Raw genomic sequence first — 27213 nt, 5'->3', positions numbered from 1 at the left:
TTGGTCAGAACCAAAGCTGGTGAAAAAGTATTACATTCCTCAATGATAGTATCATATTCCTCAATTTTGTCTTAAATAATTTGATTTTAACCATAAACCTAAATCCAAAAATAAACATGGGATTGATACTGCTTATCTGTGGATGTGTAATATGTGTATTTTTGAAAGGAGGCAGCTATTTGTAATAGCACAAGTAATTCCCTATTAGGATTAAGATTCAATTTTCCAAAGTTGCAGTGCCTAGGCCTGGCTCTCCTACCTGGGGGTCCCCAAATCAATCATTCCAAGCTATGATGAAGAAGGTCTCACAAGTACATGAATGTGGATGTGTGTTCTCTTGCAGACACTGTACAACCCCCAAAATCCAGACCTTTCCAGACTGGTTAAATTCGAAGAGTGGAGGAACATCATAATGTATCTATTTCACAACTACAGGACTACGGTTCTGAATAAGGAGTATGCAACAGAATCACCTGTGTCACCGGCATGAGATTTCACTGTTTTAAAATTCAGATTAAGGTCAGTGTTTAATAACCTCACCTGCGGAGGGCCTGCAAGTGCACACCTTGGAATAACCACAAAGGATTCTGATTCAAACACTACCATAAGACTAAAGGCCTTTGTCATTCTGACTATATTCAGGTTTCTGGTTTTGCAAAGACTTAAATATATCATGCCCAAAGGCTAGAATTCAGAAGGCTTAATGTTCTCTTCACCTCTGTTCTCTGACATTTTATATTAATGACAACACTTAGAATCCAAAAGCCATCACTGCCTCCCACATAAAAATCCCAAGCTATTACAACTCCTTGTATATGAGCCCACACCTGTACACAGTAGCAGACTGTCTTCTAGTCTTAGTGTTATAGGCTGGATCTCTAACGCTACATGATTTTATATATATATATGACCTTACTCCTAACAATAAGAGGGACTCAACATTTTATATTTGAAATTTTAAGGTCAGTTTATTAAGTTCAATGATGAAAGCTATCAGAAGAATATTCTCCTGAGAATTATTTTTTCTTAGAAAAAAAGAAAGAAAAATCAACACCTCAGCACAGCCACAGATGCTGTGGCAGTCACGCCTCTCTGCGGATGCGGATAGTCCATTAGTCAGTCAAATCGCTCTCTGGGTCAGCAGGATTGTAGTCCGGATCATCCTCATCATCCTCTAGCTCCAAGTCATCCATTTCCTGGAACAGAGATTCATCTACCTCCACATTGTTTCCAGCTGTAAAAGACAAAACATTTCACCTTCAGTCCTATGCTCAGGAGTAAAAGATGTAACGCACTGGCAATAGCAAACAAACTTCTAAATGTGCCAGCGAGATGCCAGTGATGAAATCTGAAACTACTACTGCAAATCATAGTTACAATGATCTAAGCAGCAGAGACACAGTTTTAATTTTTTTTTAATGTTTATTTATTTTTGAGAGAAACAGAGTGTGAGCGGGGGAGGGGCAGAGAGTGAAACAGAATCCAAAGTAGGCTCCAGCCTCTGAGCTGTCAACACAGAGCCTGATGCGGGGATCTAACTCATGGACCACGAACGAGATCATGACCTGAGCCGAAGCCGAACGCTTAACAGACTGAGCCACTCAGGCACCCCCTTTTTTTAAATGTTTATTTATTTAGAGAGACACAGCAAAAGCATGCGCATGAGCGGAGGAGGGGCAGAGAGAGAGGGAGAGAAAGAACCCTAAGCTGGCTCCGCATGGTCAGCGCAGAGCCCGATGCGGGGCTCAATCTCACAATCCATGAGATCATGACCTGAGCCAAAATCAAGAGGCGGACATAACTGACTGAGCTACTCAGGCACCTCAGAAGAGACACATTTTAAAAACAACTTCCTGCTTCCAGTTCAAATTCTAAAAAACCCCATTATAAAAAAAGCCTTCCTAGAATGAGTTATTTATGATGTGGCATTTTATAAGTTGGAGATGATGATATGTCCTGGATTTACAAAGTTGATTATTACTGACAATGGTGCCTGTACCAATTTATCTCTTCCAACAGTGGCAGATACATACATCACCAAACTCAACTCTACTTGCTATTTAATTGATAGGTATAACTTGATTTTCACTCTCACTCAGTTCCCATTATAACTAATAGTATGCCTTTCTCAAATTCCAAATGTCTGAGTCCTACAGGAAGCAATACATAGGCCTTGCATTAAACATCTTTACTTTTCAGTTTGAAGTACATAAAGGTCAGATATTACAGTACTTAAATCACCAAAAATTCTTCATCTTCCTTTCCTATGAGACTCTAGTCCACTGACATTGAGTCTTGCTTCATGCCTATGAGCAACTGAGTAATAAAATACACTTTTGTAGGGGTGCCTGGGTGGCTCATTCTGTTAAGCGTCCAACTTCAGCTCAGGTCATGATCTCACGGTCCGTGGGTTTCAGCCCCATGCTGGGCTCTGTGCTGACAGCTCAGAGCCTGGAGCCTGCTTCGGATTCTGTGTCTGTCTCCCTCCCTCCCTCCCTCCCTCCCTCTCTCTCTCTCTCTCTCTGCCCTTCCCCCACTCATGCTCTCTGTCTCTCAAAAATGAATAAATGTTAAAAAAATTTTTTTTTTTAAGAAAATCTACTTTTGTTAAGTACAGGCCAAAGAATAACTCACTCTCTCGGGGAGAGGCAGGGAAGGCTTCCCAGAAGAGATGACATCTGAAATATCTTTAAAATAAATTTGAACTCACTAAGAAGAAAAGGGGCCAGATAAAGCAACTATAGGTAGAAGTATATGCAAAGGCAGAAAGAAAAATAAGACTTTGAATACTTCTAACCGGAACAAAAGATTCTTGAGGAAAAATATCTAGAGATATCATAAATGAAGGCCAAACAGAAGGATTGTATAGGTCAACCTTTTCCTCTAAGCAACAGAGAATCCTCAAAGGATTTTAAGGAGAGAAGTATCATGATTACACATCAGTTTTAGGAACGTCAGCTCAGGGGCGGTGACTAAAGGCAGTAAAAGAGAAAGACACTGAAGCAGGGAGACCATGTAAGAAACCACAACACACACCCAGGTAAAAAATGATAAAACCTCCATATCAGGAGGAAACAGCTTTTGGTGAGTGATTGGATATGAAGAGATACTTGATCTGTTAGACACAGTAAGGAGTCAAGAATGAGTGAAGACAGTAAAACTTCTAGAGTGTAAGAGAGACTGAGACACACACAGCTTTTTGGTTCCAGAATTTCTCAATAACAGAGGAGAAAAACAAGCTAGTAACATGCGAGGGGGATAGATGAGGATATCCTTGCTGGGTCTGTTTGTTTGTTTGGGGGGTGGGGGGGAGTTGTTGGTTTGAGACTAACAAACATCTTGGAACCAGAATGCAATAAATACACAAAACAAAATGCTGAGTGTCCTAAGGGTCCAGCTCAGGTTAAAAACTATGATTTAGGGTGGAAGGGTTAAGACAGCAGAGCAGCATGAAGACCCTGAGCTTGTCTCAGTCCTTGAAACACAGCTAGATCAGCACCAAATCATTTTGAACACCTAGGAAATTTATCTGAGGATTAATGCAACAATCTGCAGAAAGTAACCCACAGAAATCGGCAGGTATGTGGTACAGGAGAGGTGAACAGGGGGAGAGAAAAGCCACGCAAGGTAGGGAGCTATTTTCGCAGAGAGAGAAGAGAAAGAGAAAGGGGGTGAGTGCAGCACATCAGGATTGTGCAAGAAAAGCACTCCCCCGAAAGTAGCTAGAGAGAAAAAGAGTGAAAATACTCGCAGGGGACTGAATAAGAAATCTGTTCACCTAAACCCTTGATGGGGAGAAAAGAGAGGGTGTCAATACCACCAGGATTCTGTTAACAGTGCAGCGCAGAATCTCAAGTTCCAGAGCTCCATGCCTGGCATTGTTCTGGTGAGGAAGCAGGGCGAATCCCCAGGAGCAGGCAGCACAGTCTGAGGGGCCTGTGTCCCACACAGGGAGAAGTGTTTCTCCTGCTTGGAGAACATTTGGTAGCAGCCATATCGCCTCCCCATAAGCAAAAGATCCCAGCAGACCCTGGAGAGCAGTCACAGTCACTGATACTGGGACAAAGACACCAGACTGCAGTGAAAACTGGCCCTAGCTGCGTGTTGCATTTGCCTTAATCTCTGAACCTCTGCAGCCGTGCAATCACATGAACATCTTCTGGGGGTAAGCAGGCACCCAGCCATTGCTCAGTGAGACCCTCCTCCAGAGTTAGTGCAGGTCCAAGCCACAGGAGTCTCTCAAGCGTGCGGTTTTGAAACACAGTCTAATCTGAGGTAAAACTCTGGAGGGAAGTGCCTGCCACCTGGCAGGCAAACAGCCAGGGTAGAGGCAGGAAGTGGACGGAGGCCTGAGATACAGGAGGAGTTTTTGATGGCAGGTCGGTGAGAATGCAAAGTTCCCGCGCCAGAGACTAGTGAGCTGGCTGAAGCCAATTCCACTTCCCAGGAGCACCCACGCAGATCCACCCCAGTAACCTAAGCAGCACCACCTAGCGGAGAACGGAGCCATTACATCAAGCCCCGCCAAATGCCCTCCAAGCACATCCCCTAGAAAAGCACAAGTTTCATTGTTGGCTGCTTAGAGTTTCATTAGCGTTTCATTGTTGGATGGTTATAATTTATTTGTTCGTTTTCTTTGTTTCTGTTTTTACTTAAATAGTTCTCTTTTTTCTTACTTTTCTTTCTCTCTCTTAGATGCGGAAAGAGAAAAATTTATTTTACTTTGTTTTTATTTTTTTAAATTTTTTATTATGTTTCATTTTATCTTATTTTATTCTATTTTATTACACAAATTATTTTTCATTTTTAAATTTCTTACTTTTTTTTTCTTTCCCTTTTGTCCCTAATCTATCAAGCCTCTTTCAACAAGCAGACCAAAACACACCTAGGATCTAACTTCCTTTGTTTTTTCTTGTTTTAATTTTTTTATTTTATTAATTTTTCTTCTTCCTCCAAAATGACAAAACAAAGGAATTCACCCCAAAAGAAAGAACAGGAAGAAATAGCAGCCAGGGACTTAACACATATATGTTAGAGCAGAAATCAATGATATCAAAATCAAAAAAACAGTACAACGGATCAATGAAACCTGGAGCTGGTTCTTTGAAAGAATTAACAAAATTAATATGCCCGTAGCCAGAGTGATCAAAAGAAAAAGGAAAGGACCCAAATAAATAAAATGAAGAATGAAAGAGAAGCGATTACAACCAACACTGCATAAATATAGACAAGAGACTATCATGAGCAATTTATATGCTAACAAATTGGGCAATCTGGAAGAAATGGACAATTTCCTAGAAACATATAAACTACCAAAACTGAAACAGGAAGAAATAGAAAATTTGAACAGACCCATAACCAGTAATGAAATAGAATTAGTAATCAAAAATCTCCCAACAAACAAGAGTCCAGGGCCAGATGGCTTTCTAGGGAATTTTACCAAACATTTAAAGAAGAGTTAAGACCTATTCTTTTGAAGCTGTCCCAAAACATAGAAATGGAAGGAAAACTTCCAAACTCACTCCACAAGTCCACCATTACCTTGATTCCAAAACCAAAGACCCCACTACAAAAGAGAACCACAGACCAATTTCCCTGATGAACACGGATGCAAAAATTCTCAACAATATACTAGCCAACTGGACCCAATAATACATTAAAAGAATTATTCACCACGATCACGTGAGATTTATTCCTGGGATGCAGACATATCAATATCTATAAATCAATCAATATGATACATCACATTAATAAAAGAAAGTATAAAAACCACATGATCCTCTCAAGAGATGCTGAAAAAGCATTCAACAAAATACAGCATCCTTTCTTGATAAAAACCCTCAATAAAATAGGGATAGAAGGATCATACCTTAAGATCACAAAAGCCATATAGAAAAGACCCACCGCTAATATCATCCTCAATAGGGAAAAACCATGAGCTTTCACGCTAAGGTCAGGAACACGACAAGGATGTCCACTCTCACCACTGTTATTCAACATAGTGTTGGAAGTCCTAGCCTCAGCAATCGGTCAACACAAAGAAATAAAAGGCATCCAGATTGGCAAGGAGGAAGTCAAACTTTCACTCTTTATAGACAACATGATACTCTATGTGGAAAACCCAAGACTTCACAAAAAAAAAAAATGCTAGAACTGACACATGAATTCAGCCAAGTCACAGGATATAAAATCAATGTACAGAAATTGGTTGCATTTCTATACACCAATAATGAAGCAGCAGAAAGAGAAATCAAGGAATCAATCTCATTTACAATTGCACCAAAAAGCATCAAATACCTAGGAATAAACCTAACCAAAGAGATGAAAAATCTATACATTGAAAACTATAGAAAGCTTATGAAAGAAATTAAAGACACAAAGAGATGGAAAAAACATTCCATGCTCATGGATTGGAAGAATATTGTTAAAATGTTGATACTACCCAAATAATCTACATACTCAATACAATCCTATCAAAATAACACCAGCATTCTTCACAGAGCTAGAACAAACAATCCTTAAATTTGTATGGAACCAGAAAAAGACCCCAAAGTAATGCTGAAAAAGAAAACCAAAGTTGGAAGCATCACAATTCCAGACTTCAAGATGTATTACAAAACTGTAATCACCAAGACAGTATGGTACTAACACAAAAATAGACACATGGATCAATGGAACAGAATAGAGAACCCAGAAATGGACCCACAAACAAATGGCCAACTAATCTCTGACAAAGCAGGTAAGAATACCCAATGGAAAAAAAGACAGTCTCTTCAGCAAATGGTGTTGGGAAAACTGGACAGCGACATGCAGAAGAATGAACCAGGACCACTTTCTTACACTATACACAAAAATAAACTCAAAATGGATGAAAGATCTAAACGTAAGACAGGAAGCCATCAAAATCTAAAGAAGAAAGCAGGCAACTACCTCTTTGACCTTGGCCACAGCAACTTACACGTCTCCAGAGGGAAGGGAAACAAAAGCAAAAATGAACTATTGGGACCTCATCAAGATAAAAAGCTTCTGCACAGTAAAGGAAACCATCAGCAAAACTAAAAGGCAACTGATGGAATGGGAGAAGATATTTGCAAATGACAAAGCAGGTAAAGGGTTAGTATCCAAAATCTATAAAGAACTGATCAAACTCAACACCCAAAAAACAAATAATCCAGTGAAGAAACAGGCAAAAGACATGAACAGACACTTTTTCCAAAGAAGACATCCAGATGGCTAACAGACACATGAAAAGATGCTCAACATCACTCATCATCAGGAAAATACAAATCAAAACCACAACAAGATATCACCTCACAGCTGTCAGAATGGCTAAAATTAACAACTCAGGCAACAGATCTTGGCAAGGATGCCGAGGAAGTGGAACTCTTTTGCACTGCTGGTGGGAATGCAAACTGGTGCAGCCACTCTGAAAAACAGTATGGAGGTTCCTCAAAAAATTAAAAATAGAACTACCCTATGACCCAGCAATTGTACTACTAGGTATTTATCCAAAGGATACAGGAGTGGTGTTTCGAAAAGGCACATGTTTACAGTAGTATAATCAACAAGAGCCCAAGTATGGGAAGAACCCAACTGTCTATCAACTGATGAATGGATAAAGAAGATGTGGTGTACACATGTGTGCGTGCGCGCACATGCACACACACACACACACACACACACACACACACCACACACACACACTGGAATATTACTTGGTGATCAAAAAGAATGAAATCTTGCCATGTGCAACAATGTAGATGGAACTAGACTGTATTATGCTAAGCAAAATAAGTCAGTCAGAGAAAGACAAATATTGTATGATTTCACTCATATGTAGAATTTAAGATACAAAACAGATGAACATAGGGAAGCAAAAATAATATAAAAACAGAGAGTGAGACAAACCATAAGAGACTCTTAAATACAGAGAACTGAGGGTTTCTGAAGGGGTGTTGAGTGGGGGGAAGGGCTAAAGGGGTGAGGGACAATAAGGAGGACACTTGTTGAGATGAGCACTGAGTGTTATATGCAAGTGATGAATCACTAAATTCTACTGAAATTATTATGATACTGTATGTTAACGAACTTGGATTTAAATTAAAAATAAATAAAATAAAAAGAAACATGATTTAGCAGGGAGGCCACAACAAAATTTTTAAAAAATTTTTTTAGAAGTTTATTTATTTTTTGAGAGAGAGAGAGAAAGTACGAACAGGGGAGGGACAGAGATAGAATCCCAAGCAGGCTCCAGACTGTCAGCATGGAGTCCACTGTGAGGCTTGAACTCACAAACCATGAGATCATGACCTGAGATCATGATCTGACCTGAAGTCAGATGCTTACCTGACTGAGCCACCCCAGGGGTACCTCAACATTGCTTCTTAACCTTTTCCAGGAGCTAGTCCAGGAACAAGGTTGAAAGACCAGAAGCTGTAGTACCCAACTGGCAAGACAGGCATGAAGAAGGCTAATGAAGTGAAGAACTCTAGGATGCTATCAGAAGTGCGACTGTGTATTGAGCCCAGTTTAAGAAACACACAAAGGCCATAAGCTCTAGGAGGGCAGGGAAATTTGTCGATATTGCTATATCCTCAACAGCCAGGACAATGCTTAGCTTATACTAGGGGTACAATAAATATCTGTGTATGGATGAATAACGGATGGACAGAAAAATGAAAAGGAGTAAAGTCTAAGATAAAAAGAAGAAGGAAAGCACAAGGAACTAAATGTTCCGGATAGTAAGAATTGTATGAAATTTAAGATTTTTGGTTAGAAGGCATGAGGAGTTTCAGATTTGAGGTTTTTATAAAGTCCCATGACCATGAAATATAGTTTCCACAGATTTCTGATACTAGAAATTTGAGTAAATTGGGTGTTACAGAGGCCTGGTTTACTAGTTATTAGAGGTGAATGTAACCATAGCTATTTACGGCTATCTTTGATGTTGTTTAACTTACCAGAAAACTTTAAAAAATACATTGCTATAGGTTAAGGTATAAATTGATAAAACATTACAATTTATTCTTCAAAATGTATTTGACTATAGTCTTTGGAGAAAAATTTTACACTAAGTTAGAACTTTGATTTTCATGGTTTAATATTAAAAATAGTGGATTACACACACATGGAATTTTAGTATTATCTTACCATCCTCCAAAAACTGGATATCAGATGTGTCAAGATTATGGTCTGTTTCAAATAGCTGTTTCCCTAAAAGAAATAAGTATGTTTAATTTAAACATACCTTTCCTCTATGTTCCATAGTTTCCCATGTTTCCAAATTTTCCTCCATCTTCCCAAACCCTTTAAAAAGTATAATAATCCAAGAAAACAAGTCTGAAAACTTATTTTTGTAACTTCTAATAAATGTATCAACTCAGTAAGTAGCTAAGAAGCATGTGATATGTATTTGCATTAAAATGGAAGAAGTGAAAACCCAGTCTGCTTTAGAGTCTCAGAAAAACAAATGCATTGGACTCTACCACTCCTAATGCCTGTCAGATTCTGAAGGTCATATAGCAGCTGTATCTCATGATCTATCCATTGTAATATTTAGATCAAAGATAAGCCACAAAAATTAATTGTAATTATAAACAAAGAAATATCATCATGCAGACAGAATGCTTTCTTTTTGTCCTAGATCCCTAAGTACATTCTTTTCTTAAAGAAATTTGTCTATGTGATCATCTTGCTGTGTAAGAATTAGATAACTGAAGGGAAAGTCTTGGGGAGGGAGTCTCATACCACTTAATTTATTTTTTCCTGCTTGCTCTTCTTCTTTCATTCGTTTCTTTTTAATTTCCAAGAGTTCTGCATCAAACTTGGCCTTCCAACTTAAGAAATTCTCAATTGTAACAGGAGTGCCATGAAATAATTGCTTAGAAAATAAAAAAGACATGCGGCCAGATGAGACATTTATAATTTATAACAGAATTGTTAACTTATAAAAAAATAACGTATAGTTCTCAATTTTACCTGCATGAGCTCTACTAACCTTTAATAACTGATTATTAATTAATTACTCATGCTATGTAACCAATGCAGTGAGGGACTTCTAACATTTTACTTAGTAAAGCCTAAATAAAATTTACTTTTATTTTGTGATTGCCAAAACATGTACTGAAATTTCCAAAAACAAAAACAAACCCAAACCCACCAACTAACCAAAACAAAACAAAACAAAACAAAAAAAACAGATTAAAAGAATAATGAAAGAAAACCCAGCTTTATAATATACCTTTTCAGCTTCCTCCGCTTCTTTTTCTTTTTGTTTCTTTTCTTCTTCTCTTCTAGTTTTAATCTGATCTACTATTTCATTTAATTTTTCTTGCACAGCTGTCACTAAAGTAAAGATCATCACCATACCAAGATTTTCTTCTGCCTATGTAACCAAAAGAAACAAAACAAAGGTTGTAGTGAGAAACATGCTTTTCAGAAAAATTAAAAAAATTAAACAATGAAAAATATTTCACTGTTATCACTAAATCCCATACATTTATAATATGATTACTAATTCAGTTGCACCGTAAGTCCAGACACTTGGATAAATGATCATTTAAGAAGTGAGCACAGATATACATGTAGATGAATAATTATATATTGAATTTTAAAAGATACGTAATTTGCTACAACTAACCTAAAACAGACATTTTACTAAATTCTGTTAAATAATCATAAATGTAGGTGGAATTCAGAAAACATTTTCCTACAGCAGCTAGTAATATGAGTTTTCTAGCATATTTTCATGATTTTAGATCTTTTGAGGTACTTTAAGAGCTATGGGAATAAACTGAACTTTGAGGCCAAAGTGATTTTCTAATATAAATAAAGAATGTAGGTACTTTTGTGATTTATCTTTACCTACCTTTTTTTTCTTCAGTTTGACATGGCTTAAAATCAAATATAAAAGCTCTCCAACTCATGAAAGGAGTCTATAGTTGCCCTTAAAACAATACAGGTTTGAATCGCATGGGTCCACTTACCTGCAATTTTTGTTTTCAGTAAATACAGTATAGTACTGTAAATGTATTTTGTCTTCCTTATAACTTTCTTAATAAAATTTTCTATAGCTTATTGTAAGAATATAGTATGCATGTAGTACATATGTCATACAAAATATGCATTAATTGACTATTTATGTTATAGTTAAAGCTTCCTGTCTGTTAATAGTTTTGGGGGAGTCCTAAGTTACACGCAGATTTTCGACTGTGTGGAAGGTCAGTGACCCTAACCCTCTGTGTTGTTCAAGGGTCAACTGCAATTCAAAAGCTATCCGGAAGGTGGTCATTTCAAAGCAGAATAAAATAAAACAAGATACCTTGCTTATCCTCAGAAACAAAACACACATGCAAAAAAAAAAAAAAAAATTCCAAAATATACAAGCCAGAACCTTAATCCTAGAAGCAGAAGAGATTTCCAAACATTCCTTTGACAGGCTGGACTCAGCAGCATCTGAGTAGGTATTTCATCTCCTGGGCCCTCTGTGAATACAAGGCTTCAAGCCAGCTTCTCTTCCCTGGAGCTTTTCTTATGGTGTGTCTGTCCATGCTAACTATTCTAAACTTGACACTAAACAAACCTCTCTCCCAAAGACCAAATCCATATTAAAACTACCCAGTGGACAGCAATATGACGTCCCAAAGGCATGTCAACACTGAAACCATCATCTTCTCCAAAAAACCTATTTGGGTTCTCTAACTCAGAGAACCAACCATCCACCCGGCATGAACACTCACGTCACATCATAAATTCTATCACCACCTCTAATCTATTCTTAAATATCATTTAAGTCTGCCTACTGTTCTCGATCAGCACGGTTATTACCCTAACCCAGGATACCATCAACTTCAACTTGGAATATTACAAGAAAATCCTAACAGGTTTTCTTAAAACCTGTGGTCTTGTCACCCTTGACATCAACTTCTCTGGCCACTCAGTACACACCCAAAACTGATCTTGTCAGTCTCTTCGTTAAAACCCCTCAATAGTTTCCCAAACCCACCGGGCAGCAAGACCATAGTTTTAAAATAGTTCAAAAGACCCTTAGGGAATTAATCGCTTTAGTTCCATCATATAGTATCAATAACCCCAAATTTCTAAGCTCAAGAAATTTAGTATGACTGAAGTTCTGGAAGGAAATAATGAGCTCTTCTCTCTCACTTACATGACACTTAACAAGCTTGCTCCTCTACCTTAAAACTCTACTCTTTATTGCCTGGCAAACTCTTCCTCTTGAAAGCTTCTCCAGTGCCTCAAGCCTATGTCCACTCTTATAATCTTGTACTTCACCCATCACAGCACTTTTCACACAGAACAATAATTTCCAATGTGCTAGTCCACATTCCTCACCAGAACATAAAATCTATTATAGGGAGGACTGTGTTTGCCTTAAGTCACTTAATCTAATGCTTAATACATTTCAAAAACAAATCCCAGTAGGATCTCTTTTTTAACAACCTAAGTATTCCAATAGAAAAGCAAAAAAAAGGGGCATGTGGGTGGCTCAGTTGGTTGAGCGTCCCACTTTAGCTCAGGTCATGATGCCACAGTTCGTGAGTTCAAGTCTTGCATGGGGTTCACGGCTGTCAGCACAGAGCCTACTTCGGACCCTCTGTTCCCCCCCCACCCCCGCCCCTCTCCCATTCATGCTCTCTCTCTCAAAAATAAACATTAAAAAAAAAAAGAAAAGCAAAAAAAAGAATCATTCATGGAACTAGAAAACTAGAAGTCACACAACAGATTTCCCTATCACTACTAACTAAAGAATTTCAAATTATGATTCTACACTATCTTCCATCTTGTCATCATTTTTTCTTTCCAAATGAAATAATCTAATGTTAGCAGATGGAGGCAGATACCTCAAGGGCTACAATGAGATCATAACATGGTACAATCATTCTGAAGGTTAATTTGGCAGTGTGTATAAAATTAAGTAGGCATAACCTTTAATCCAGTAATCTTACTTATAGAAAACACTGAGCTAGTATACTCATCAATAATATACTCTTTTCATCTATTCAAAAAATATCTAAGTGTCTACTATGTGCCAGGCACTAAGGACTCAATGGAGACTCTGCTCTAAGGATTTAAGCACCTGGGTGGCTCAGTCGGTTAATAGTCCGACTTCGGCTCAAGTCATGATCTCACGGTTTGTGAGTTCAAGCCCCATGTCGGGCTCTGTGCTGACAGCTCAGAGCCTAGAGCCTACTTTGGATTCTGTGGCTCCCTCTCTCTCTGTCCCTCCCCAACTCACACTCTGTCTCTATCTCTCAAAAAATGAATAAATGTTAAAAAAAAAAAATTTAAGGGGTGCCTGGGTGGCTCAGTCAGTTAAGCATCTGACTTAAATTCAGGTCATGATCTCAAAGCTCGTGGGTTCAAGCCCCGCGTCAGGCACTGTACTAACAGCTCGGAGTCTGAAGCCTGCTTCGAATTCTGTTTCCCTTTCTATCTTCCCCTCCCTCACTCGTGCTCTCCTCTCTCTCTCTCTCAAAGATAAACATTAAAAAAAAAATTAACAACAACAAAAATTTTTTTAAAAAGAATGTTCAAAGACTTAAATATTAAATCAGGCAAAAATGAGAAGTAATTAAGTTGTTTCAAAAAAGATGTGTGTAATTACACATATAGTGAAATTCTATGCGGTTATCAAAAATGATTCATATACATGTTTACTTAAATGGAAAGATACCCACATATATTGTTATGTGAAAAAAAGGATATTATGAGACATTATGTATAGAATGATTTAAATTGGGGTAGAAGAGGGGTATTATGAATAGAAGCATAAGAAAAAAAGTCTGGAACTATATCACACCAAAATGTTAATAGGTAGTTCTACCTCACTGGGAAGATGAAGAGTATTTTTAATTTTCTTCTTCATGAGTTTCTGTATTTTCTGGAGCTTTAATAATATGAATTTATTATTTTGATAACTAAAAATCAATACTATTTTGAGAGAAAAAGTACAAATATTCCCTCAATACATCTGATCTCAGCTAAGTAGGAGAAAGAGATCAAAACTTTTCTGAAAGGAAGGAGCTGGAGTATAAAAATATAAAACACACAGAAAGCAATCACTCAGATCAAATAACTTACATTAGTATATGACTGAATATAAGCAAGCATATATCCCAGGTTCTCTGCAATGTCTTAAAAAATGAAGCATTTTAAGCCAAATATTAAAATTAGTATAATTTCATACTGAGTGGCAGAGTGAACACAGCCCAGGATAAGCATAAATTCATGTTTAATATATCTTCTTTTACTCTTCATTCTCTAATAGCTCCAGATATTTTTCAAATATCAGCATTCAGAGGGCAAACAGTCCTTGAAATATACCAGTCACATTTAAGGTATAGACAGGGCTTCTGTCAACTCTTGTTAGAAGAAACAAACAGTACTAGGACTTCTGTTTATAACATGGTGGAGTTAAGATTTTACTTGTCCTCCCTACTTCCTACTTTGAAGAACCCATGAAAACTCTTGACCCAAGCAAGAGAGAGCTTTAAATACTGGTTAAAACCAGACTGCAGGTAGCCTATCCCACCATAGAACTAGCCAAGAACTTTCCAGTACCCATTTTTTCTTCCATACACCCGCGCCCCCCACCCCCCACCTCAGAGGGATCATAAATCCTTGTTGCTGCTTGTAAGCTTGGGGAGAAGGAAAGATAAGAAGAAAACAAAACAAAACAACCACCAGTCCTCATCCCAGATTACAAGCAACTAGCCTGCAACAGGTCAGAGGCGTTGGGAATTTTAGTTTTTTTTAAAGTCAGAATTTTTAACCACACATGGGACTGGAAATTCTGAGAACCACATCAAAACTGCATTTAAACTTAAAGTACCTATTAGATATTTTATTAACTAAAAGTCATGAGGTGACACCTGGGTGGCTCAGTCAGTTAAACGTCCCACTTCAGCTCAGGTCATGGTTTCTTGGTTTGTGAGTTCGAGCCCACATCAGGCTCACTGCTGTCAGTGCAGAGCCAGTTTTCAGATCCTCTGTCCCCCTCTCTCCCTGCCCCTCCCCCCCACATGCATTCACTTGCTCTCTGCCTCAAAAATAAAGAAACATTTAAAAATATACTTTATAAGTCATGAGGCTGACTGGGTTTCAAACCAGGATATAGGCACAACTTTTCTTACTCAAATTTTAAATGTATAATGAGACACAAAAACTAAAAATGTTTGTGAATATACATATATTCATATATATATATATTCATATATATGTGTGTATATATATACATATATATATGAATATATATATATATAAACAGATACATCACAAATTCTCCCTGTTCAGTGTATTGGTTATACATATTTAATAGCATTTTCTAACTCTTAAAATTAATGTATACTCTTTAATGCCAGTTAAAAAAAAATGCTATTACAAAACTTATTTCCTTACCTGTAATGCTAATAGTTTTAAAATGTCTGAGACATCATTATCTTCTAGATTTTCCTGGGAGAATATTTCATAAAGAGGGGCTTCATCTGGGTATTTTTCACTGTATGTAAACTTGAGGGTAGTCTGGACAGCTAAAGACATAAGAGTTTGAAAATGAATCTCTTACAATGTAAAGTGCAGAGAAGTCACCATCTTTGTTGAATCAATCATTAATTTACAATGTGTCAATGAAAAGTAGCACAATAGATTTTCCTGCAAAGAAAAACAAGGCTACTATGAAATCAGACAGATAATCTAGAATAAGTAACATATACCACAAAGGTAAGTGAAAATAAATCATGGGAATAAAAAAAAAATCACCTCTAACACATGAAATACATTTATTACTTATGAGTATTTTACCATATTGCATGTCTAAGAAAGAGAATGAATAAAAGCCTCTCTTTTTGAAACCCTCCTTGGGGCTCCCGGGTGGTTCAGTCGGTTGAGCATCTAACTTCGGCTCAGATCATGATCTTGTGGTTTGTGAGTTCAAGCGCCGCGTTGGGCTTTGTGCTGACAGCTCAGAGCCTGAAGCCTGCTTTGGATTCTCTGTTTCCCTTTCTCTCTGCACCCAACTCCAACTCACACTCTGTCTCTCTCTCCCTCTCTCAAAAATAAATATTAAATAAATAAATCAATCCTCCTTAAGACAAACAAAAGGCACAGAATATAACACACAGAAAAAGTACTACCTAACAACGTGGATGGAACGAGAGTATATTATGCTAAGCAAAATAAGTCAGAGAAAGACAAATCTCATATGATTTCACTCATATGTAGAATTTAAGAAAAATAGATGAACATAGTGGAAGGGAAGGAAAAATAAGATAGAAACAGAGAGGGAGACAAACCATCAGAGACTCTTAAATATAGATAACACACTGGGGGTTGATAGAGAGGAGGTGGGTTGGGGGGGATGGGCTAAATGGGTGATAGGCATTAAGGAGGGCACCTGCTGGGATGAGCACTGGGTGTTATATATAAGTGACGAATCACTAAATTCTACTCCTGAAACCAACACTACACTGTATGTTAACTAACTTGAATCTAAAACAAAACGAAAACAAACAGAAAAAAAGAAGAAGTACTAACTTGGGCTCATTGTCAGGCCCTACCAGAGCCAGTTCCCAGGGCAGAAGATCTGGTGTTAGCCCTGGAGTCTTTATTTCTATCTGCACAATGCTAGCAGGGCATTGTTAAGTGGTTGCTGCTAGATGACATGGTTTTGAACTGGATGGTTTGAGAGGTTGTCTGAGACACTTATAACCTGACTCATCTATACATTGTCACTTCTTTTCACCTGTGTCATGCATACATCTGACACTTGTATAGGAGTGAGATTCTCACAGGCACATCAGTGCAACGTATCTCTCTACAGCCCAGTCTGGTGAATTCTCAATTCCACCAGGCAATTTGCAACTAAGCAGCCGTGCTTAACATTCTGTGTTAAAACTTATTAATCACGATGATCCTTTGTCTATACTTTGCCTTTCTTATAACTTACATTTTAATTTTTTTTTTTAAGTTTATTTATTTTTGAGAGAGAGAGAGGCAGAGCACAAGTGGCAGAGGGGCAGAGACAGAGGGAGACACAGAATCTGAAGCAGGCTCCAGGCTCTGAGCTGTCAGCACACAGCCCAACGTGGGGCTCAAACTCATGAACCGTGAGATCATGACCGGAGCTGAAGTCGGACACCCAACCATCTGAGCCACCCAGATACGCCATAACTCACATTTTGATTATTAAAACCTAATTTTGATAATTTTAACTCAAATCCAGATTCCTCTCCATGAAAGGGAAAAAGAAAAACCTTAAAATATGCAGGTTTGAGATTTTCTTTTAATTTTTGTGTATGATGTCAAAAAAGAATTTTATGAGTCAATGGATATAAGAAACACCGTTATCAGGTCAGTAAGGATACGGTGTCCTTTGGCATTTTCTCTTTTTTTAATTACCATATTTCTAATTTTATTGTTAGAATAAGAACTTTTTAAAATATTCATTGATTTTACTATATGATGTAATAGATATTCATTATAGAAAATTTAGAAATACATTAAGGGAAAAATAAAATCAATAATAATCCCACCATCAGAAAGAGATCACTGGTTCCTTTTGGGGATATTTAAAGTATCATAGAAGTATTTTTTTAATGTTCATTTATTTGGAGGTAGGGGAGAGGCAGAGAGAGAGACAGAGAGAGAGACAGAGAGAGAATCTCAAGCAGGCTCCATGCCCAGAGCAGAGTCCGACATGGGGCTTGATCCCACATCCGCGAAATCATGACCTGAGCCGAAATCAAGAGTCGGAGACCCAGCTGACAGCCACCCAGGCACCCCACCTTAGAAGCATTTTTAAAAAGATAGGTTAAAGTATCTTCTATGTATTTATTTACATTTCAAACAAAATATAAAAGGATACTCATGTTGTATTTGAGATTCTATACATAAAACCCATATAGATAAATACATATATAAGTAAATGACTATATCCAACATTCTTTTAATTCAGACTTTAGTAATATCTCGGTGCTAATCTCATTTTCAATTGTACAAGACAGATTTAGAGTTATCAAATGATACCACTATTTGAGTGGTATCATTGTAGTTGTATCAAATGATACCATTAAAATTACTGACTGTTCATGGAAGTGGTAGAATTTTAATTGACTAACTTAATGTTAAAAAAAAAAATCCTTGGGGTTAACACCAACTTACATGAAGTTTTTACCAAATTCCAATATTAACTGAACTGCACTAAAAGTGGAAATGAACTTCAGATGCTCCCCCAACATCTGCCACGTTTAAATCAATCTATTTAATTTTAATTTATTGGTTTTATAGCTGCTTTGTCTTAGTTCTACAGTTGGCTTTTATCTGGCTTTATGTATATACACATTTAGTATATGTGCTGCCGAAGCGAGCACAATGTATATACACATTTAAACATCAGTACAACACCCATCCTAAAAAGAGAGAGAAAAACATGAAGAGAGATATTTATTCAGTCTATTTTATAACAGCAAATGTCCAATAAGCAATCTAAATGCCCAAAGAGGAGAAACAATCATAGAAAAATAAGTCGCTCAATGGAATACCACATAATCACTGAAATATGTGCACATTCGAAGTCTTGTTTAGGGCTATAATCCTGACTACATATAATCCAGGACTACATTCCTGAGAGTGACTTAGGAAAACCACAAGTATTTTTGGTTGGACTTACTTTCATCATTTTCTCCAGCCTCAGATGTCACAGTAATGGTGAAACTGGGTGGATTTTCTGATAATACTGTAAGAAAATATACACAGAGATTAAGTTATTAAGATGCTTCCTAAGGCAAATGTTTTTATTTATTAGCAAAATATCACTACCAGGTTCTGGAAACATCCCAGTCTGTAATTCCACTTCCACAAATACAGACTAAACAGAACATTCAAATGATAAAACACTCATAAATTTTCTATTTAAACCTAGGGTTACCTTTAATTTGGAAAAAAAAAAAAATACCTATAGTAGATACACTCTTGGAGTTTTATCAAACCAATTAAAGTAAGTAGTTTACCTTTTACTTCAAAATTTCCATCTATACATAGAAAATTGTATTCTAAAAACTTCCAAAATGGAATGACAAAAAAAGTTTGATGTTTTCATCAGAAACTACCCACTGATATTCAGTATTATCACTAATTTTTAAATTTATATACTCTAAGATATAATTCAGAATCTCCATGACAAACAGTAAATATTAATTTGTTAAAGTTTGTGTTTTCTACCTCTTTCTTCCCCATCATCCCTAGAACCAAACTTTATTGATTCACCAATTATTGAGTCTCTACCATCTTTCACCGAATTACAAAATGAGCCATGAATCCAACATCAAATTGTTTACAATTTGTTAAGCAAGTCAAGACATGCAAATCAACATTTATATAAATAAGGAAGTGTTATATACCATTTTATAGCCTGATGCCTACTTGATACTACAGTATCTGTTTACGTCTCTTCCCCCACTAGAATACTATACTATGAGAGCTCCTAGATCAGTGCCTGGCAGATCCAGAAATTCAATAAATTCCGGCTAAACAACAGCGCTAAAACAATGGAATGAAAGTTGAAAAGCAAAATCAAATTAAATTTATATTCAGAAACATTAGAAGAGTAAACAAGAAAAATCCAGGCCACCTGTGATTGCTGCTGAGCCCCTGAGAAAAGCCTGTGCCTCACTCCAGCCCTGAGAAGCACTGGCCCCTGTCAAGGCTGGTAGCAGCTCAACAAACTCTTTCTGAAATGAAAGACCAAGGAGATCTCTGAAGAAGTCACCAAGGAAACTACTCAGCTTTTCCTACTCAAGAACTTCTGAAGCCTTCCTAATTATTCATGATCAATAAAGCTTTCAAGACATATGCCTTCATTTTAATTGAAGTTTAAAAGTACTGTACTTGAAGCACTGATGAACACCTAAGATTACTATAAAAGCATTTGTCAAGAAGATAAGCCTCTCTGGACTCAAATTTTTTTTTTAATGTTTACTTATTTTTGAGAGAGACAGAGACAGAATGTGAGTGGGTTAGGGGCAGAGAGCGAGGGAGACACAGAATCCGAAGCAGGCTCCAGGCTCTGCGCTGTCAGCACAGAGTCCGATGCGGGGCTCAAACTCACAATCTGTGAGATCGTGACCAGAGCCAAAGTCGGACACGCAACCGACTGAGCCACCCAGGCGCCCTTCTGGACTCAAATTTATTTTAATAGGCCTCAGATAGTCCAGCCCATGCTAAAAAGTCCCTGAAAGTTAATTATAATAAAGCTTTAATAATAGGATTGACCCTACTTTTTTTTTGACAAATGTGTGCAAAACATATTAGATATATTTCATTCCTATTTCTTTCCATGACCAACTTTACATTTATATGTCATAAAATGTAAACATAACAACTATAGAAATAAGGGTTCAACCCAATGATATCCCAACTTATTACCATTTTTAGGACTCTATTAGGCTATAATTTAAGGGTTTCCTAGTAACAACAGCTAACATTTATTAAGCATTACTTTGTGCCTGTTATACTACGCATTTACATAAAGATCCTTTAATTCTTACACCAAGACCATGATTCTATAATGTTACCGTATTTCACCAAATTTAAGATGCTACCAAGTATGAGATGCACCCTACTTTATGTACTAAGAAAGAAAGATCTGCCAATGAAACTACAATATGTAATTGATTATAAGACAAAATTCATATTTCAGAGATGTTAAAACATAAAAATGTCTTACAGCCAATTAAATATAGCATCATCCCAATTGTATAGATGTGGAAACTGAGATAAAAGAGCCTTTAAATAATCTGCCCAAGGTTATTCAGCTAGCAAATGGAAGAACTGAATAGACAATAGTGAGTGTCATGTAAAAAGAAAATATTTTTTTCAGCTGAGAAATTCCAAAGAAGTCATTTGAGCTAGGCTGTGAATTAAGGCATACTGGTAAGTAAAGATGGAGAAAAATGTAGGCAACAGTAACACAGCAGCAAGGGCATAATGAGGGAAAGCTTAAGGAATACATATGGAACAAGAAATTATTCCATTTGGTGAACGTATACGTGGTGAAAACTAGTTAAAAATACAGTTGATGTGCTCGCTTCGGCAGCACATATACTAAAAAAATACAGTTGAAAGTTTCATTGTGGACAATAACAATTTTTTTTGCAGCAGCAGTATGGTCAGAATTGTACTTCTAAATGTAGGAAGATAAGTCTAGCAACAGAGCATAAATTGGAAGGACAGAAACAAGACTAGAGGCAGGATGAAAGTAGAGAGCTATTAAAATCATCCCAGCAAGGTTAATGAGGTTCAGAACTAGGTCAGCAGCCATGGGAATAGCAGGAAACAGGGAGGACTCTAAGATGGTGATAAATGACATTCCGAATTTGCAGTCAGAGGATGGTAGTGCCACTAATAAAAACAAAAAATACAAAAGAAAAATCAGAGGTGATATATTTAAATGACACAGGGAACTTTCAACTGGAGACAGTGAGTATGCAATATACAATCAGAAATTGGCAAATGGAGCTAGAGAGTTGAGTTTGAATTTAATTTGGGGTCAAACACACAGAGGTGATAGCTAAAGCCATTAGACTAAATGAGATCACCAGAGAGAAAATACAGAAACAGGGCCAACACCAGCTTTGTAAGGAATCCTAAATTTGAGAAACACAAGAGGAATAAGTGCTAGAAAGAAAAAGAAAAGCAGCAACCATGAGAGGTCAAGACAAACTCAAGGTAAGTCTATTTTATTTGTGAAGCCACTCCAACTATTGAGATCCAGGCCTAGCATGGCAGTGTCTACAAAGTGTACCCTATGTGTCTGTGTAGCTCTGTCAGGAGGAAATGGGTGATGGACCCCACTGGCCCTACAAGATCAGATCTAAATCCCTAACAAGGCCCTCTGTAATCTGGCCTCTGCTTACCCGACAGCTCTCACTTTCCATGACTCTCACTTCTTATTTATGTTCTAGTAATACAAAGCCACTCTTGCTTTCAATGCATTTGCTTTCACAGAGTCCTGCTTCTGCACATGCTGTGCCCCGTCCCCCAGTTCCATTCACTTGTTAGCTCCTCATCACCCATCAGTTCTCCAAAACAATCAAGAATCTCCCCTTTTCTTAATGCTCTGGCTGCATGCCATATATTCCTCCAGGAAAGAGTCATCACACTGTGTTGTAAATTACTTATCTGATGTCTTTTCCCATTAGACTGAGATTCTAACAATGTATACAATAAATATTTGGTAAATGAGGACTTGGGCATGCTAGCAAGAACATCACTGAACTGCCTGACCTTGGGACAAATATAGAATAAGGTGGCAAGACAGACAAGAAGCTGAAAAATTCTCAATCCATGAGAAATCATGATGAGAGGCATGTTCAGTAAAAGAACTGGAATGAAGAACTGCAGGGGTACAAAGTTTATGGACAGAAAGAGGAATTTCTGAGGCCAGTCTAAAGATGGTATTTACATGCTCCCCTGCAGTTGAAGGAAATGGAAATCAAAACTGTTCGGGCGCCTGGGTGGCTCAGTCGGTTGAGTGTCTGGCTTTGGCTGCGGTCGTGATCTCATGGTTTGTGAGTTCGAGCCCTGCGTCGGGCTCTGTGCTGACCGCTCAAGAGCCTGGAGCCTGCTTCCGATTCTGTGTCTCCCTCTCACTCTGCTCCTCCCCCAACTCATGCTCTGTCTCTCTCTCTCTCAAAAATAAATAAACATTAAAAAAAAAAAAGACAAGGAATTATGAAGCTATGTCATTAAAAAAATCAGCAACTAAGATGGTAAATTTCTAGTAAAGAGCATCTTATATTTGTTGTAACAGTTATAGAATATTTGCACATACATTACTCCTCATTAAACACATAAGAAACCAAAGCTTGGAGAGGTTATTTGATTTGTCCAAAGACACAGAGCTAATAATATCCACTACACGAAGCTGCCATTACAGAGAAAAAAAAAAAAAAAAAAAAATGTGATCCAGGAACAACAAAACATATTGGAGAACGCTACTAACATCCCCCAATATCTACTCACCTCATCTTCTAGTTATACCATTTTTAACTGAGCATATTAACCACCCAGAATAAAGACTACATTTCCCAGCCTCCCTTCCAGTTAGGTCTCACCAAGGGACTATCTGACTAAAGTTCCAGCTAATGAGATGGAAGCAAATAAGTTCTTTGACAGCTTCCAAGAAATTTCCTTAAGAAACTGCGGTCTTTTTTTTTCCCCCCCTTCATTCCTTTATCTATCCTACTGCCTGGAAAGGAATGTGAGCATCTTCACCATGAGGCAGAGACTACATCTTAGAAATTACAGGGAACTAAGAAGCAGCCTGGGTACCGGAGGAATTCCTGGACTGGAGCTATACAACTATCTTTTATGTGCAAGAGCAATAAAACTTTCACCTTTTTAAAACCACTGTTATTTGAGGTTTTCTGTCACAGCTGAACCTAATCCAAAGGATGGAAGGAAGGAAGGAGGGAGAAAGGGAGAAAGGGAGGAAGGAAGGAAGGAAGGAAGGAAGGATGGATGGATGGATATTCCCAAGTCTGGAGACTAATGAAGGGATGGGAAAGTTACTTAATTGGATTGCAAAGATGAATGATTCATCAGCACCTAGGATCTCATGAAGGAATAATTCCACTTCAGTGCATTCCTGTAAGTTGGGATATAAATTAGCCTTCACTAGAATACCAACTTCCACTACTGTAAGTGGATCAAAATATTTTTGAGAAAAAGAGTAAGATTGTTGCACATAGTAGAAGGAACCAGTGGAGTAGCAGTACAAATGTTAAATGACAGTGGGACAGATGATGGTAAACTGGAAAGAATTAAGGACAGAAATAATGGAGATGGTAGCTGAAAGGTTCACTAAAGGGATACACAAATGACATCAAGGTTTTCACAAAGAACCAGACAGCCCATATTAAAATAAGTCCCTTTGGTTCTTAGGGAGCGTCTGTCTTAGAAAAACTACTCTTAAAAGATGACTTTTAGAGATGACTGCCCCATCTCTAAGATGCAATTATAACTGTTATGTGCTCATGGATACTACTTAGAGGTACTGACATAAGCAAATACAGAATTATGTACCCCTTTTTGAAGACCAAACAGATTCAAGGGAACTTGACTTTTGGTTAGCCTGAAGCCAACCAATGTGTTTCAACAAAATTCCCCATAGTCAGATTTTGATACAGAAATGGAAATAACCAAATTCTACTACCTTAGCAGGGCCTTGTCAAGTGAAGCACTACTGAAGGAGAATGTGGTATCAGAAGAGTCCATTTACATTTTGGAAGACTAGTTGTTAGGAGGATTGGATCAATGTGCAATCAAGCTACAGAACAGGCAAAAAGAAGAAACTGTATTACGATTTGTTATAATTCACAACAAATGCAACACTGGACCAAAAGTTCTTTGCAAATATTCAAGCAAATAAATTCTGGGGCCAGGCTAGGTCTATGTGGCTAGGATTGTAGGCTGGCTGAGATTGTGCCTCTTAAGCATCCACAAGGAGGTCATGACATGCTTAACAAGGGCTTCTCTGTCAAGCACTAAGCTATCTAGTGGGGGAAAAAAAAAGCATATCTACTTCCTTAATCAACAGCATTGAGCATTTACCAAATCTAGCATTAAATGTGATTCAAAATGAAATTAGAAAGCTGCCAATTAGTGTTCCTTGGCAAACTGACACAAGCCAGCTCTTTCTTAAACCTGGTAGGAAAATATGAAATCATCAACACAAAAGAAGGTTATAAAACAGTGAACCTTGCAAATCCTCATGATTTCAAAAGATCAAACATGAAAGCACTGTATTCCAAATTCCTCTGCCTTTTCCCTGAGAGGTTTCATAAACAACACAATCATGAATAAGGGAAAGTTTCTGCAGAACTACAAATCAAAACATCTTATTGCAAAGTTTATAGGAATGCTGGTAGGAATTAGAGACAGATGGGCTCAGCTGATGCTGCAGAATACTTAAAGGCATCAAAGATTTGTAAACTGTCTTTCATTACCCTGGCTCAGATTCCTCAAACGCTTTTGCATCTGACAAGAATGTCACACACTGAACTACATCAGAGCTTAGTACAATTTGAAAGAACTGTAAGATTGGTTTAGGATTAAAAATGGATCACTTTTTAAAATGCTTCTATGCACGGTATTTAATAAGGGATACCTTATGTCCATAGAAGAATAGCACATCTTTATGCTTTCTTAACTCTGCCTACACAGTGCCTATCACATTTCCAAATGTACTAGAAATGACCAAATGTCACAATTAAGAATATATCTGACAACTGACCCTACATTCTATTTTATTTAGACATTGACATATAAGCAAGGATAGAGAAGGGAGCCAGACTCCATACACACTCACCCAGTTAATGACACTCTCAAACCCCTCTTCACTCATCCCCTTAACATCCTCACAGCACAGCTGTACTGCTGGAGAGAGAGAACATGAACAGGACTGGAGCTATACAGGGGTAGTTGAGAGACATCTGCCTGTTGGCAAAGCAGAACAAAATTTGCTACCGTTGCAAGTAGTAGGTGGAGCTAAAAAAAAAAAAAACTAAGCTAAACAAGAAAGGGAGAGGGATTGGAGTTAAACATCCCTTACATTCTGAATTCTGACCATCAGTGATGGACAACAGTCAAAGGAAGGGAATGTAAATCCCACAAACCTAGGTCACACATGTTAATTTTACTTGATCACTTCTCAAACACTAAGTGTAAAGGGAGAAAAGCCGTATTGATATGGTCGTCTTGCTGCACTTTCAAAATCATCTGAAGCAAGGCTTAATGCAGAAAAATTCTCTCTCTGTAAAATGCACCTAATGAGCCTCTCAGTATTTCACATTAGCCCAACCTATCAAGTAATCTTCTGCTCCCCCTTATCTCAGCTGGAGCTAGATCCCAAGTTCCACATGTCTGCAACGTGAAGGAACAGGAAAGGGGGTTCAGACCTAACTCTTAGTACCAGCGCTGCCGCTAACTTGCTAGCCAGACGCAAAGCAAGCCACTTTTCCTGCGCCTCCTAGATGCCTTGCTTGTAGCAAGAGACATCTAGGCTAGATGTCTAATATTCCTTCCTAAAAACCTGTGAATCTGCAGTGGAGCTAAAATTTGTGCCACATCATTCACTGGGCATTTGCAGAATACCAGAATATAAAGAAAACGAGAAACTCCAGGGACAATACTACTCTCAGAACTGATTCTGGGTAACTTTGAGAACAGCACTCTGAATCCCATAAACTTTAAAACACCATCGTATGAAAAACAGCTTCTACCCGAGTAAAGGTGAAAATGTGAAAACTGACACCAATGCGGCTCTGGAAAAACTACGCCCACTTGGGAGTATCTGTTTTCGTGTTTCTCACTAAATCTCGAGTTGCTTAAGTTACACAGAAACCAAAGTGCACTCGACTCAATTCCAGGCCTGACACTCTCCAGGGACCTCGCCAGCCTCTTCTGGACTTTCAGATTTCAGGGAGTAAGCGGAGAAAGGGAAAAGCTGTGAAGTTACCCCTAAGTGCCTGAACACGTCGGGAGAAGAAGATGAAGAGTAGCGGGCGAAGTGGCCACGCGGCCTCGCTGTCTCCTTCTCCATCCCTGGCCCGGGAGGCCGAGGGCTCCGGCCCATCCCACTCCACCCCCGGGCCGCTCCCGGCCCGCAGCCGCGGAAGTCACCTGTAAAGGAGTCGGGGTAGATGGACTCCAGAGCCTCCAGCTCGTTGCGCTGCTCCTCGCCGTAATCTGTCATCGTGGCCCTCGCTGCTGCCCATGGACCGCCCAGCCACCCAGGCGGTGCGCTGCAGCAGGGACCGCGGCCGCGCCGGGAGAGCAGGCCGCGGCCGCACGGGCGCAGGCGCAGAGTCCCAGGCTGGGAGGCCCGGGGCCCAAAGCCAGGCCCGGCCTGCTGAGCAACAGCCCTGAACGAGGCTTCCGCCTGCTCGCTAGTTCCGCGTTCGACTCGTTAGGCCTGGCCAGCGGAGCGATGAGTAGCCGCCCGTCCCACGGCCGCTTGGGATTTGCTGGGATGGTGAAGGCACCCGCTCTGGCATTCGCTACAGACACGTAGGGGCCCGTTCCTGGGCTTTTCAGGGCCTGAGCCTGAGAAGCCACTCAGCGCGACATCCTCGCTCGATGAGTCTAGACTGAAAGCTGGCCACGCGTGTCGAGGCGGGACGAAGTCGCTGCAAGCGG

General features: G+C 38.5%; 1 protein-coding gene across 1 annotated transcript; it reads right to left on the bottom strand.

Moving 5' to 3' along the window:
* Positions 1–941: 941 nt before the first annotated feature.
* On the bottom strand, positions 942–27213 carry RWDD1 (RWD domain containing 1). The gene is made up of 7 exons (XM_042939670.1): positions 26698–27213; positions 18686–18751; positions 15418–15548; positions 10241–10384; positions 9748–9880; positions 9151–9213; positions 942–1234 (listed from the first exon to the last, which is right to left on the bottom strand). Exons 1-7 carry the CDS (start codon positions 26768–26770, stop codon positions 1113–1115), a joined length of 732 nt encoding a protein of 243 aa, XP_042795604.1. The 5' UTR covers positions 26771–27213; the 3' UTR covers positions 942–1112.

The sequence above is a fragment of the Panthera leo genome, chromosome B2 (assembly GCF_018350215.1).
Source record: "Panthera leo isolate Ple1 chromosome B2, P.leo_Ple1_pat1.1, whole genome shotgun sequence".
NCBI lineage: Eukaryota > Metazoa > Chordata > Mammalia > Carnivora > Felidae > Panthera > Panthera leo.
The sequence above is the reverse complement of the archived record's forward strand: the minus strand, read 5'-3'. Positions and strand labels throughout refer to the sequence as shown.

Excerpts from the sequence above, each read along its gene's own strand:
- RWDD1 (XM_042939670.1), bottom strand. The coding sequence starts at position 26,770 with ATGACAGATTACGGCGAGGAGCAGCGCAACGAGCTGGAGGCTCTGGAG. Across the intron at positions 15,549-18,685 it reads GGCTGGAGAAAATGATGAAA|CTGTCCAGACTACCCTCAAG; the intron begins GTAAGTCCAACC and ends TTATGTCTTTAG. Across the intron at positions 9,881-10,240 it reads AAGCGGAGGAAGCTGAAAAG|CAATTATTTCATGGCACTCC; the intron begins GTATATTATAAA and ends TTATTTTCTAAG.